The 14425-nt window shown below is 44.6% G+C and overlaps 1 protein-coding gene and 1 pseudogene across 1 annotated transcript; one reads left to right on the top strand and one right to left on the bottom strand.

Moving 5' to 3' along the window:
* The first annotated feature begins 3621 nt into the window (after nucleotides 1–3621).
* LOC123943590 lies at nucleotides 3622–4583 on the top strand (annotated as a pseudogene).
* A 5418-nt stretch (nucleotides 4584–10001) lies between these two features.
* Nucleotides 10002–13958, bottom strand: C6H15orf48 (chromosome 6 C15orf48 homolog). The gene is made up of 5 exons (XM_046009136.1): nucleotides 13861–13958; nucleotides 13665–13726; nucleotides 13420–13505; nucleotides 12276–12336; nucleotides 10002–10589 (listed from the first exon to the last, which is right to left on the bottom strand). The coding sequence occupies exons 1-5, from the start codon at nucleotides 13910–13912 to the stop codon at nucleotides 10521–10523; spliced, it is 330 nt and encodes a 109-aa protein (XP_045865092.1). The 5' UTR covers nucleotides 13913–13958; the 3' UTR covers nucleotides 10002–10520.
* Nucleotides 13959–14425: the final 467 nt, after the last annotated feature.

The following is a 14425-nucleotide window of genomic DNA, read 5'->3' as shown; positions in this document are numbered from 1 at the left end:
CAATGCCACCTCAAGCTTTGCTTGAGGAAAGAGGATTTTTGTTTTTTTTATGCAAAGCAGCTTAAACTGAAACTGACCTCACCATGGGCGGGCGTCTGAGGTAGATTTCCGTGAACGGGGAGGAAATGAGCCAACTTTCCAGGAACCTCAGGGCACACCCCGATTGCCCAATAGTGCAGGGCCCTGCAGCTCAGACACCTCCCAGGCCCCTTCTCCAGCCACAGGGCCCTGAGGGGACCCCCACCTCAGTGCCAGCTCCTCTAGAGCCAAAGGTTCACAGAGGGCGACCCCAGACCAAAACTTCCCCAGGGGCAGCGCAGGGTGAGGGCAAGGGCAGGTCTGGAGAAGTGACCCTCTCGGACCAGCTAGCGGAGGCTCAGAGGCCAGACTGTCAACCATCAGGAGATGGCTGATGACTCTATTCCCTCCGATGCTTTGCCTCTGAGGCGTTCTCGTGCCTATTCAGGGCTCTTGGCTCATGCTTCTGATCCTGCTGGCCCTGAAGGTGCTGTCTCGTCAGCAGAGCTTCTTTCTGACTTTCTGCTCAGCTCGCTTTCTCTCTCCTGACTGGCTTCTCTCCATGTCTACTCCCTCAGTAACGTGGGGTGCCAGTGGCCCTACGATGGCTTCTCAGTCTCGACTTTTCTCCTCAGGTGTATGCCTCCTGTCTGTCTCTTCCTTTTAACCTCTGGAGAGGGTCTGACTAGCCTCGTAAGCCTTTGCAATTCAGGCCTCCTGGGGTCTTTGAGAAGGGGGCTGGGAATACTTTGAGAACTCGGCTCTCAAAGATCTAATCTCACCCCTTCTCCTGCTCTCTCCTTTCCACTGATTGAATTGGTTTTCCTTTGGGGTGTATAGATAGCTATTAAATCTTCACAAATTCTTCCTGACTCCATGGCTTAGAGCATAAGCTCCAGGCTGTTTCTCAAGCTTTGTCCCTCCAAAGAAACCCCCTTTTGTCTCCCAGCATGCTGTGTACATTCGCACCCTGGCTTTCAGGCTGCCATCTCAGCTATGGATTTTTTTTTTTTTTAAAGATTCATTCATTCATTCATTCATTTATTGGGGGGGAGAAGGGGCAGAGAGAGAAGAAGAGAAGAAGAGGGGCGCCGGGGTGGCTCAGTGGGTTAAAGCCTCTGCCTTCGGCTCAGGTCATGATCCCAGGGTCCTAGGATCAAGCCCCACATCAGGCTCTCTGCTCAGCGGGGAGCCTGCTTCCCTTCCTCTCTCTCTGCCTGCCTCTCTGCCTACTTGTGATCTCTGTCTGTCAAATAAATAAATAAATAAATAAAAGAAGAGAAGAAGAAGAGAGAAGCAGACTCCTCACTGAGCACAGAGCCCAACGCAGGGCTCGATATCATGCCCCAAAGATCACAACCTGAGCCCAAACCAAGAGGTGGAGGCTTAGTCAGCCTCGCCATCCAGGTGCCCGTCAGCTATGAATTTCGAAGCCTCTTCCTTGAAACTTCTTTGTTCTAGACCAGAGCTTCTCTAGCTTTAGCCATGTGTACTAACCTGGAGAGGTTATGTGTTAAAACACAGAATCCTGGGCCTCCCTGACCCCCGAGATTCAGAATGACTCGGCCTGGGGCATGGTCCCAGATGATGCCGTTCCTACCAGTGGAACTGACTGCCCGGGGAAATGGGGGGGGGGGTCCGCACCTGCAGTCCCCACCCTGAGGTGAGGAATGCTCCCTACTTACCACTGGAGGAAAGTAGGGCAATGAGGAAATGATGCAGGCATGTAGTATCACAGCAAATACATTTCTAAATATTAACCCACCCCACAGGCTGCCTCCTGAGATGAATTCCCCTTTGCAAGGCAAGGTTCTGAGAAGTTAGGAAACTTGCCCCAGTCATGAAGCTCTTGGCTGGCAGAGCCCGGAGTCAGGTGCTGACCAGTCTTCTTGCTCCTGGCCCACTGTGTCCGCTAGGAAGCTGCGTTAACGTGTGGCCCAATGGTCCCTCACAGAACCGCTATCATCTATCCTGATAAGGGTGGTCAGTTGTGTCACCTCTGCAGAGAAAGGAAGACATTCTCAAGCGCACAAGCATCTACCCACATGCCTGATAAACCCACTGCTTCCAGGTTAAGGGGCCCGACCAGGGTGACCAAGAAGGTGGCCCGACTGGGAGAGGCGCTCCTACCCAAGCCCTCAAGGCCTCGCCCAACCTGCTCTCCTGAGAGCAAGCGTTCCACAGATGGCTCAGCACCGGGCAGAATTCCTCTCTAGTTACCAAATGTCACAAGGAGCAAAGAGCTTCAACACTATGCTCAGAGTGTGGCGCCCAGACCAGCGTCATCAGCCTTGCCTGGGAACAGGTTAGACACCCAGATACTTGGGTCCCACCCCAGATACACCAAAGCAGAAATTTTGGGTTTGGGGCCCGGCAATCCACATTTTAACATGCCTTCCAGAAGGTTCTGAGGTATAGCTGAGAACTACTGTTCTACTGAATTAGGCAGACTGCTAGTGGAGGACTTGACCTGGTGACATGGCGGGTTCTGGGCTCCCTGGGCGAGCTCTCACATACACCAGTGGCAGAGCAGTTGGTAAAGCATATGTTAACCCAGCTGTGAAGTCGACTGTAACTTCTCCTGCTTCACTTGGTGACAACCTTGCCCTGGAGAGGATTTACTGCAAGCAGAGCCTCGTTGCTATGGTAACTCTTGAACCCGGCCTGAGCCCTTCCTCTGTGGGGGGTAATATTTGTGTCGCTTAGACACTAGGTAAACCCAGTGTCCAGACTCTGCTTCCAGGTCTCTGCACACAGGGAAGCCTCTTTGTTGTCACTGCAGCGACAGACTGAACTAGAAACCCTGGTCCAAGGGAACTTGTTAGCGGGTTTCTTACAATCTTCAGCAACTTCCAATTTCCCATTTCCAGAAAAAAAGCAAATCAAGTGTAATATATAAGGTAGGGATTACTTCATAGGGTGGTTAAAAAAAGAAAAAGTCAACCTGTCTTATTTCTTGAGGAAAGATCACAGGTAAATGTGGAACAGATTTTTTTTTTTGAAGGGGGCAATAATTCACACATCAAACTCAGCCCTTTTAAGTGTACAGTTTGGTGGAGGGTTTTTAAATATTTATATTTTATATATATATAGAGAGAGAGAGCACGCCAGAGCGCGCGTGTGCAAGTGAGTGGAGGGGCAGAGGGAGAGGGAGAGAGAGAATCTCAAGCGAACTCCCTGCTAAACATGGAGCTTGATCCCATAACCTTGAGATCATGACCTAAACCAAAATCAAGAGTCAGATGCTTTACCGACTGAGCCACCCAGATGCCTCATTTAGGTGGTTTTTAATTTAAAAAGTGCCACAAGGGCTCCTGGGTGGCTCCGTTGTTAAGCATCTGCCTTCAGTTCAGGTCATGATCCCAGGGTCCCAGGACCGAGCTCCACATTGGGCTCCCTGCTCGGTAGGGAGCCTGCTTCTCCCTTTCCCCCTGTTTGTGTTCCTTCTCTCACTGTATCTCTCTCTGTTAAATAAATAAATAAAATCTTTTTAAAAATTAAAATAAAAATAAAAAAATAAAAAGTGCCACAAAAAAATGAAAATAAAAATAAAAATAAAAGTGCCACAAGAGTGGACTGGAAGGGTAACAAGATGGTGTGGAGATGGTGGAGCTCCATCAGCTGAAGCTTGTTGAACTAAAGCAGGAATGTCGTGCTCATGGTTTGGAGACCAAGGGAATAAAACAAGTTCTCATCAATGGGCTCCAGGCATATCTTGAAGAGGAGGCAAATGAAGATGTACTGGAGGGCGCCTGGGTGGCTCAGTGGTTTAAGCTGCTGCCTTCGGCTCAGGTCATGATCTCAGGGTCCTGGGATCGAGTCCCGCATCGGGCTCTCTGCTCGGCAGGGAGCCTGCTTCCCTCTCACTCTCTCTGCCTGCCTCTCTGCCTACTTGTATCTCTCTCTGTCAAATAAATAAATAAAATCTTTAAAAAAAAAAAAAAAGATGTACTGGAGAGGAAAACAGAGCAAGAAGAACCTATTAAGGAGGGAGAACCCCCCAGGCAAACTGTGGATGAGGCAGCAGAGAAGAAAGTGGTAAAAATTACTTCTGAGATACCACAGGTGGAGAGAAGGTAGAAGAGAGCTGAATGAGTCCATGTATCGATGAGTTTGGAGAGTAAGAAAGCAGCTCAGGCAGCGAGATTTGGCATTTCTTCAGTTGCATCCAAAGGCCTGCCATCTGACGCCAAGACTATGGTTAACCTGGATAAACTAAAGAAAAGAGCTCAAATATTTGGTTTGAATAATCTCCAGAAAGTCTTGAAGATGATGAGAAGCTGATAGAGAGGAAGGAGTGATTTGGGATTGTCACAAGCTCAGCTACAACGGAAACCACAGAGGAGACACAGGCCAAGCACAGAGCGCTTTGCGATTGCCTGATGAAAAACTTCCTGCTTTCTGTTCTCCAGTGGTTTCCATCTCTCAGACTTGTCTTGGTGATATATATACCTAAATGCACAGTCACGTGCCTGGGTCCTTGCCTTGCAATGAGAGAGCATGGACCCTGGTACATCCAGAAACTTCAGCAGCAATTTGACTCATTGCTGTTCCAACAACTTTAAGGTGGTTGTTCTTGTTTTTTTTTATTATTATTTTGCTTGTTAATAAAAAACAAATAGAAAGTAAAATAATGAATATATACATACAGATAAATAAATAGAAAGTGCCACAAGAGAACTTTCTGAGGTGATAGAAATGTTCAATAGCTTGTTTTGCATGATGACTTCACGGATATATATATATATACATATATATATATATACTTAACAAAACTCTTCTAACTGAACCATTAAGACCTATTCATTTTATTGTATCTAAACTATACCTTAATTTAAAAAATAATTCTAAAAGTATATGGCGCCAGGACACTTGGGTGGCTCAGTGGTTAAGCCTCTGCCATTAGCTCAGGTCCTGATCCCGGGGTCCTGGGATTGAGCCCTGCATCGGATTCCCTGCTCAGAGGGGAGCCTGCCTCTCCCTCTGCCTGCCACTACCCCTGCCTCTCTGCCTACTCGTGATCTGTCAAATAAATAAAATCTTTAAAAAAAAATAAAATATACACATTTGTCTCTAAGGATGTGTCTTTATATAAATATTTTTGTTCTTATGTGTTTTCTGGATGTGAGGTCATCTATGTGGGCATATATGTAGGGGTTTTAATCTCTAGCTAGGTATTTGTGTAGGAGAGAGCCGGGGTGAGATGTATTTATCTATGGGTGTGTTTGTGCTCTCACAAAGGTTTAGAATTGGGGCGTTGTACACTCAAAGTGGACCAGTAACTAGAGGTAGGGATGTGTGAATTTCAAACAGGCAACGTTCCCACTAATGGAATATAATTTTATTATTTATTTATTTTTAAGATTTTTATTTATCTGACAGAGAGAGAGCACAAGCAAGGGGAGTGGCAGAGGGAAAAGCAGGCTCCCTGCTGAGCAGGGAGCCCAATGTGGGGCTCTCCACCCTAGGACCCCGGGATCATGACCTGAGCTAAAGGCAGACGCTTAGCCAACTGAGCCACCCAGGTGCCCCAAGGATATAATTTTTTTTTAAAGATTTTATTTATTTATTTGACAGAGAGAGATCACAAGAAGACAGAGAGGCAGGCAGAGAGAGAGAGAGGGAAGCAGGCTCGCTGCTGAGCAGAGAGCCCGATGCGGGACTTGATCCCAGGACCCTGAGATCATGACCTGAGCCGAAGGCAGCGGCTTAACCCACTGAGCCACCCAGGCGCCCCCAAGGATATAATTTTAAATACATTAAGACCCTTCTACTTTACAGAGAAAATAATTTAAAAAAAAAGGGGGGGAACACTTTTTGAACAACTAGTGTTGCCCATACCCAGCTGGGTACTTCACCGTCTCTTGTAATTTTCACAATCAACCTAAGCAGGTACAAACTGACCCAGCTTTATAGTTGAGGAATCTGAGGCTTGTCCAAAGCAACAATAGGTGACCAAGCAGTCTGATCTCAGAGCCTGTAATTTCTCTTTCTGCCAGAAGTCTCAGCTAAACTGTGAGACAATCTTCTCAAGGAGGAGAAAATGATGAATGAGTATTTCATTAGACCTCGCACTGGCTTTTAGTGATATGGAATGTGATTTCAATTTTATTCAGAAAAATTTCACTTCTTATTTTCACATGAGAGAGAATTATAGTGTTTGCTTAAGGCTGAAGGTCATAAAGCTGAAAGGACTCTGGGCTTTAGTTTAATTGCAAACTATAAAGATCTGACCCAGAAGAGTGCTCCTACCTCTCTGGACTCCAGGATGCATCTCCCAGGTCTCCTCTCCTAACCGTTTCTCTCAGTCCCCATCAGGGACCAGATCCTCCCCCTTCTGCACACCCCCCACCCCCCCATCCCCCACCCCCCACTCCAGCTTCCTGAGGACGTTCCTTTCTGCACGGTCTTCATCTCACCTCAATGCACTCTGCCGTCTGTAGGCTGCCTCATCCACGCCCTTGGTCTCACCCGCCCCTGGGCTCACTCCAGCTCACACCCCCTTGCAGTTCTGCAGAAGTAATCTACCTAGATAGCTCAGAGGACTTTCAAACCCAACAATTCCAAAGTCTACCTCATTTTCTTCCTTATCTACCCTTCCCTGGAACATGCCACTTTTTCCTCCTATATTTATCGTGGCAGCACCACTCACCCACCTATCCAGGTGAGAAACCGGAGTCATTTTAGACATCCTTCATCTACATTCAATAAAGCTTGAGGTCTTCCCATCGATGGCTCTCAAACACACCCTCCTTTTCTCTATTCCCACAGCCGTTGCTTTGGTTAGTTATGACCTTCACTACCTGTTCACTGGACCACCCCCACAGCAGCTGGGCTCTGGCCTCCAACCAAAAAGTCCCTGCCAGTGTGCATGTCTTCCCTGTTTGCTGTAGCCAACAGGAAACCAGATTCCCTTCTGCCGTAACTTAAACCCTTTTCTGGTTCCTTTGTACCCGCAAGCTAACAGCGTAAGAGGCCCTACTGAATACTTCATAAATACGTGGTCAGATCCACACTCCAATATTCCAGTCTACACTCCCAACATTAAACTCCATGGTTTTTTAAAAGATTTTGAGAGAGAGAGGGAGCACGTGCAGGAGGAGAGGGTGAAGTTGGCTCCCCGCCGAGCAGGGAGCCTGATGACGACTCCATCCCAGGACCCTGTGATCATGACCTGAGTCAAAGGCATGCACCCAACTGAGCCGCCAAGCTGCCCCTAAATTCCATGTATTAAACGACTTAAAGTTTCCAGAAGATATGCTATTTTAGCCCTCTATGCCCTGGAAAGTATGTACTTCTACCTCAATTGAACTGATTTCCAATTATTGGTTTTCTTCCCTTCTTTGGGAAGTTTTTATACCTTGTGCTTCTCTCTCTCCTAGCTTTATCATCCCTATATTGCTCTGATTTGTTCATTGGTGCATCTGCCTTTCCTACGTCCGATTCTTGAAGCAGGCACAATGCCTACCACACTGTGAGTGTCTGAAATGGTACAATTTCTTAAATATTTATGAGATTGTATCTCAAATTTTAAAAATTCAAAGGCCACACCCAAGAGACTCTTATCCAGCTCGAACTCCACTGGTATAGCAGATCTACACCAGCTCCTTCCCAGTCACGTTGATGACCACGTATTTGTCAAGTATTCAGTACAACAACCTAGCAACCAAATACAACAAGGAATCTTGGATTGGATTCTGGACATAAAAATACAGCTATAAAGGACATTAATATTAGAATGGAAATGGGTTTTATGGCAGGTGATATTGTTTTAGGAACCATCTTTTTAGGAACAATGGTATTACAATCCGCTACAATGTTCTTTCCCTAGGCATAAAACTCTTTATGAGGTCTGTATTTAAGGAGTTCATTTATCTGTATTTATTTTTGAGAGAGAACAAGCAAGCGAGCAAGCATGTGCACATGAGGGCTGGTATGGGAGCAGAAGAGAGGGAGCAAGAGATCTCAAGCAAGCTCCATGCCCAGCATGGAGACTGACACAGGGTTGGATCTCATGACCTGAGCCAGAGTTGGACTCTTGAACCAACCGAGTCACCCAGGTGCCCCTCAGAGTTAATTTTAAAAGAAGCAAAATAATATAGAGATAGAGCAAATGCAGCAAAATTTTCAATAAAAAGTAGTATTCTTTGTACTAACTTGCCAACTTCTCTGCATATCTGAAAGTTCTCAAAACACATTTGGGGTAAATGCTAAAAACACAACGAAAAATAAAATCCGTTAAGTCTTTTGAAATTGAAGTATTAATACTGCTCTTGGGTTTCTCCTGCCCAAATCCACTGCCTGGTACCTTCCATTGCCATGTTCACCCCTTAAAACCACTGCATTTCAGTAATTAAGTTTGTGTTTTAAGGTTGTAAAGTACAGCTACCCCTCACAAAACACTCAAGTTTGCTCTCCTAATTGGTCAACCCGCACAAGACTGTTCATTTCCCTAAATGGCACCATATTGCACTTCATAAACCTAAGCAAATGAAACCTAAGCAAATGAATCTGCTTCCTCACTGGTCCACGTACTATCTTGACATCAACTACCAGAGCTTTTCATATGGGAAGACAAGGTGATCAAGGAATCACTAAGGTTGGAGTAGCCTGAGGGATTAAAGTCTGGCAAGAGCTAGTTATTTCTAGAAGGGGAGAGGATAGGCCTTCTCTTAAATTTCTACTACATTCAGACAAATTTTTAAAAGGCATTTATCACCTTTCAGAGTTGAATTTAGATATATGCCCCAAAGAAATGAAAATGTATGGTTCCACAGAAACTTGGATATGGCAGTCACAGTGCTATTATTCATAACAGCCGAAGTGGAAACAGTCCAAATGTCCATCAAATGATGGGTAAGCAAAATGTGGTATATCCATACAGTGGAAAATTAATCATAAAAAGGAGTAAAATATGCTTATGTGTCACATGGATGAATCTTGAAAACATTACACTAATCAAAGCTTACAAAGGTTATAGAACACGTGATTTATATGGAGTGTCCAGAACAGAAAATTCATAGAGACTAAGTTTATCAGTTTCTGATGGGCTGAGAGCAGAGGAGTCAGGAATGGGAGAATGACTGCCATAGGTACAGGGGAGATGGAAATATTCTGGAGTCAGATGGAGATGGTTGTAAAACTGTTGTGTGAATATACTAAAAACCAATGAAATGTGCACTTTACATCAATTAATACTATGGTATGTAAATTGTATTTCAATTTCTTTTTTTTTTTTTTTAAAGGTAATGAAGGGGCACCTGGGTGGCTCAGTGGGTTGAGCCACTGCCTTCCGCTCAGGTCATGATCTCAGGTCCTGGGATAGAGTCCTACATCAGCATCAGGCTCTCTGCTCAGGATGGAGCCTGCTTCTTTGCCTACTTGTGATCTCTGTTAAATAAAATCTTAAATAAATAAATAAAAGGGTAATGGAAAGCAATACCTACTCAGTCCCATTTTTAAGAACAGTCGAGGGGGAGCCCAAGGGCATGCTGGGTTTGGTTGCCCTTTCAGTCTTCAAGTCACCATTGGCCAGAGTGAAGTGTCCCCATTCTGCAAGGTGTCGCCAAAGCTCTCCATTACCCCCTCCCAACCCTCGCAGGGGTACTTATGTTAGCTTTGGTACCAGCAGGGCCCATCTGGGCATACCCCACATTCCTACTCACCATTGTAATCCCAGCGCTTCCTTCCAAGACCAATTGTCATGCAGATCTCATTCCCCTATCTTCTTCATTGTCCTCATTGTGCTCACCATTTATTCATCTTCCTAAATTTGGTTTTGTCCATTGCTTTATCTCATCTGCGCAAGAATGGTGTACAACTTAACAGCAGTGGCTCAATAATGTAATTTCTGGTGAATGAGTACACTAGCCAAAAGCATTTGCACTTCTTTTTTTAAGATGTTATTTATTTGACAGAGAAATCACAAGTAGGCAGAGAGTCAGGGAGAGAGAGAGGGGAAGCAGGCTCCCTGCTGAGCAGAGAGACTGATGCAGGCCTTGATCCCAGGACCTTGAGATCATGACCTGAGCCATGGCAGAGCCAAGGCAGAGGCTTAACCCACTGAGCTACCCAGGTGCCCTCCACTGTGTATTATTTTAAAAATGAAGCTCTATGCTGCAAAATGTTTTTCTCCCATAAAAGGACATCCTCCTTCATTCAAATATGTTATCTTTAAAAAATCTTGCACAAGTAGTATTTTATTATGGACAATTTAGGTTATAAATCTTTATACACTTTTAGGAAAACATTCAGGCATCATAAACAAAAATCTCAATATGCAAATTAAATTTACAATGAGAAAATAAACACAAACTTATTTTTGAACTATGTGGCTACTGCTGTACTACCTTTGTAAATCCTATCCAGAGTCCAAAAATGTAGTCAAGCCCTAAAAATGTAGCAGAAGCATTTCCGCACACTGGTATCCATCATCTAGTTTGTGCAGCAATGTTTCCACTAGATTCATAGAGTATCTTTTGGAAGAAAGAAGCAAAAGCTTGTCATTTGGTGGCTTTTCTGACTTTCTGCAATTCTTCAATGGGTTTCCATTCTTGGTTGATTGTTAGAAGCTTAAAAAAAAAAGGAAAAAAATTTTTTTAGATCTGTCCTTCATCCTCATGGCCCTTTTTTGGGATTCTCCACACTCCCTTTGGAAAAAGCCATCACCATAATAGTTGTAGTCAAAGAACCATCTCTAAAGACATGCACAAAACAGTATTGTGGGTTCCCAAAGTATCATAGATCAGAAAGAAACATCAAATATATTTTCCCACTTTCACGTAACAGGTGCTAGGTTTTTAAGTTCCCCATGGCTTTATGTGAACTCTTTTTAAGTTCAAAAAGAGTGTCTACCCCCGGTGAGTGGCTGTAGAATGCTCCAGCACAGGGGCGTGGCACATAGCAGGCTCTTAACCAAACTTCCTCACTGTAACTACGCAGCAAAGGTACATATGATCTAAGTTATGCAGTAAGGTGAAAAGGGGCAGAGCTGTGGACAGTCCTTGACTTCCCAAAAGCTCAAATTCAGAGGTTCTCATTTATCCTCACAGTTTTCTACTGCTGCAGGATCTAGGAGATACAGGTGTTTTTTTTTTTTTTTTTTAATTTTAAATTGAATCCCAGTATCATTAACATACAATGTTATCTTAGTTTCAGGCATACAACAATTCTCTACATTACTCGATGCTCATGATTCAACAACTCTATGCATTACTCAGCGCTCATGGCAAGTTCCCTCCTTAATCCCCATCTATTCCCCCCACCCCCCACCCAGCTCCCTCTGGTAACCCCTAGTTTGTTTTCTACAATTAAGAGTCCGTTTCTTGGTTTGCCTCTTTTTCCCCCCCTTTGCTCATTTGTTTCTTAAATTCCACATATGAGTGAAATCATATGGTATTCCTCTTGCTCTGACTTATTTTGCTTAGAGATACAGGTAGTTTTAAAGATTCTAAATGTCCTTCATTAGGTCAAACTATGCTATTCAGAGGTTTAAAGAAAAAAAAAAAAGATTTCCTGATTGACATAAGTAGTGTTAGTTCCAACAGACTCAGTATTTACTTCCAAAATATTTAAAATGTTATAAAATTTTTGCTGGTCTTCAAAGAATGAGTGCCTGTTAGTTGATTTTGCTTGAAGAAAAGGCCACTCCTGTTTCCCAGAGCTCCTGTTATTTTTCCCAACAGACCTTACACTAACTTCAGATAAATGATACCATGAGGTAAAATATTACAATAATGATTAAAGTTAGCATCTGAATACGTACTCTGGGCTAGCCACTATGCTAAAGGTTTTTATGTATTTTACATTCTTTATCTTCTTAGCCCTATTATTGAGCCCACTTTAGAGATTGAGAGCCTCAGAAAGGCCAGGTTGTCCAAAATCACCTGTGAATAACGGACAAGGACTTCAACTAGATCTCTGCAACTCCATAGCACTCCCCTTACCACTAAACAGCACTCTAAATGTGAAAAGGTATTAAATCCATTTTGCTGACAAGGGTGTTAAGGCTCAGGCTAAAGGTATATCGCCTTAAAAACAACAACAACAAAAAAAAAACCATTTATCTCGGAGAGAGCACAAGCTGGAGGAGGGGCAGAGGGGCAGAACCTCAAGCAGACTCCGTTTTGAGTGCAGAGCCCAACATGGGGGCTTGATCCCATGACACTGAATCCTGACCTGAGTGAAACCAAAAGTCAGACAGTTAACCAACTGAGCCACCCAGGCATCCCGTAAACTACTTTATAATATAGCAATACCTTTCTAGGTACACTAGGATCCACAGTTTCCCAAGGTTCTGGATTTCTTTTCCGATCAATGCTAAAAATAAAAGGAAGCTGATTAAACACTGAAGTAAGTGAATTTATATATTTATTTTTTATTTTTTAAAAGATTTTATTTGGCAGAGAGGAGAGCGCGCAAGAGCCAGCGAGCACACAAGCAGAGGAAAAGCAGGCTCCCTCCTGAGCAAGGAGCCAGATGCACGACTCAATCCCAAGACCTAAACTGAAGGCAGGCCCTTAACCAGCTGAGCCACCCAGGTATCTCTAAAAAATGTAAGTGAATTTAAACCAACTCTGACACAGGGTCTGTAAACATGCTGGGACATCATAGAACAGATCCAGACTGATAAACGGGCATTCATCAGTTAGTTCTTTGAAACTGATGGAAGGCTGAGTAAGGGAGCCTCAGGATTTGGCTCAAATGTTGAGGACCAGTTCCTCTGAGAGTAGAAGCTCTGTGTTCCCTTTGTTGGGCTGGATGGGAGAATGTTCCCATAAGCTGAAAAGCAGCAGTGAGGGTTTAGAAGTGTTAGGCTACGAGCAATAAAAAAACAGTATTCTCGCTCTGGTTTCTGAGACAGGCAGAAGGGCTGGGGTTGAACTCTGTAGGTGGTGAACTGCACGGTGAACTCCCCTCTGCCAGGATCTGGCTTTATTTATCCCCTTTCCAGTCCTGCTCTGGGTCAAGATCAGTTTCAAATTTTTCTCTTCCTCATATTCCAGGTCCCGTGATATCTGATCTTCTTACACAGAGCTGAGATTAGGTTCACTGTAGACAACTCAATCTATATACGCTACCACATTAGGAAAGATCTAATAAACTGATTTTTGATAAGTAACCCAAAAGACCATTTGAGAACTTTAAATTTCAAAACTTAACTTAAAAAATCAAACTTTACTGCACAAGTGGAAGAGGGCCCATGGATGAACGGGTGTACAAGGAACAAACTAATTTTATCAGCATCATAATTTAACAGTCTCCTGGGTATCAGAAAGCTTTCTAGTCCAAAGTTTGACATTCTTACACTAGAGATAAAGGTAGGAAACTGATACCATGCATTTCATTACTAAGGTCAACCTAACACTGCTAAAAACGTTTTTATAAATGATGCCTACTTACATCACATCAGTTTTTTGAAGGGAATATACAGCAAAAGCCGAAGCTCCACCCGCTGCTGTGGCCATGATCAGCACCAAGGGAATAAGCTAGCAAAAAACAAGTGGAGGATAAATATTCCGATGTTTCAATGTGAAACGTTAAATTTAACGCAGTTAACTAGATATCATTTTATACTTTCTTCAAAATCTGCACCTTATCTTTAAAAAGTAGTTGTTTTAAGAATTTCAATGGTCTTAAAAACTTACTTCCTTCTTTTTCCTCAGGAGTTGGAAAAAGTTCATGATGACTTCAGTGTAGAACGCCAAATCTAGAGTTTAAAAAAAAAAAAAATCCAAGATACTGATCAAAACTTCAGCCACTCCAAACCAACCTGGGATGGCCAACCGGCCGACGTCCTCCCCACAACGTCCGTCCGACTAAAGTCAGCCTCGGGCGCCTCACCTGGGAGGCGGGGCCACAACACACGCGCGAACGCTGCAACCGCCCCAAACATAATTGGGTCCCAGCGTCCGCACTTATATACTGATCGCAAAGGATGGGCCGGGCCAAGGCACTCTAATCACGCGGACCGGGCTGGGGGCGTGCGGGGCTGACTCTCTTCCCCCGCTCTGCGCCCATCTGTCGGGCGCCCCCTGCAGGACATCCTCCCCGCGGACGCGACGCAGCCGAAAGCGGGCACTGGCGCCCTCTGCTGCCAGGCGTGGTCCTTTCCCGTCGCCAGGCGAGCGCAGAGGCTCCGCGTTTTCAGAGCTTGGGACCCGGCCCAGCGCCTGCAAGGAAATGGGCCCTGAGAACAAGCGGAGCTCGGATGGCCAAGGCCTGGGTGAAAACCGAGACCTCTAAAAGGCAACCCGGAAAAGGAGCCGCAGAGCGGGGGGCGGGGGGACGGTGGGGCTCCCAGGTGCAGGCAGGTAAATTAAAATCAATCCAATCACATTAAAAGCTCCAGCATGTGATGCAGTGCACACATGGAGATAATTAAACTGCAATATCCATTTCAGAAGAA

The sequence above is a fragment of the Meles meles genome, chromosome 6 (genome assembly GCF_922984935.1).
Source record: "Meles meles chromosome 6, mMelMel3.1 paternal haplotype, whole genome shotgun sequence".
Classification (NCBI taxonomy): domain Eukaryota; kingdom Metazoa; phylum Chordata; class Mammalia; order Carnivora; family Mustelidae; genus Meles; species Meles meles.
The sequence above is the reverse complement of the archived record's forward strand: the minus strand, read 5'-3'. Positions and strand labels throughout refer to the sequence as shown.

Coding starts and splice junctions, on each gene's coding strand:
- C6H15orf48 (XM_046009136.1), bottom strand. CDS start 13,912: ATGTTTGGGGCGGTTGCAGCGTTCGCGCGTGTGTTGTGGCCCCGCCTC. Junction 13,506..13,664: donor TCCTGAGGAAAAAGAAGGAA/GTAAGTTTTTAA, acceptor GTTTTTTGCTAG/CTTATTCCCTTGGTGCTGAT. Junction 10,590..12,275: donor ATCCTAGTGTACCTAGAAAG/GTATTGCTATAT, acceptor TTTTTTTTTAAG/CTTCTAACAATCAACCAAGA.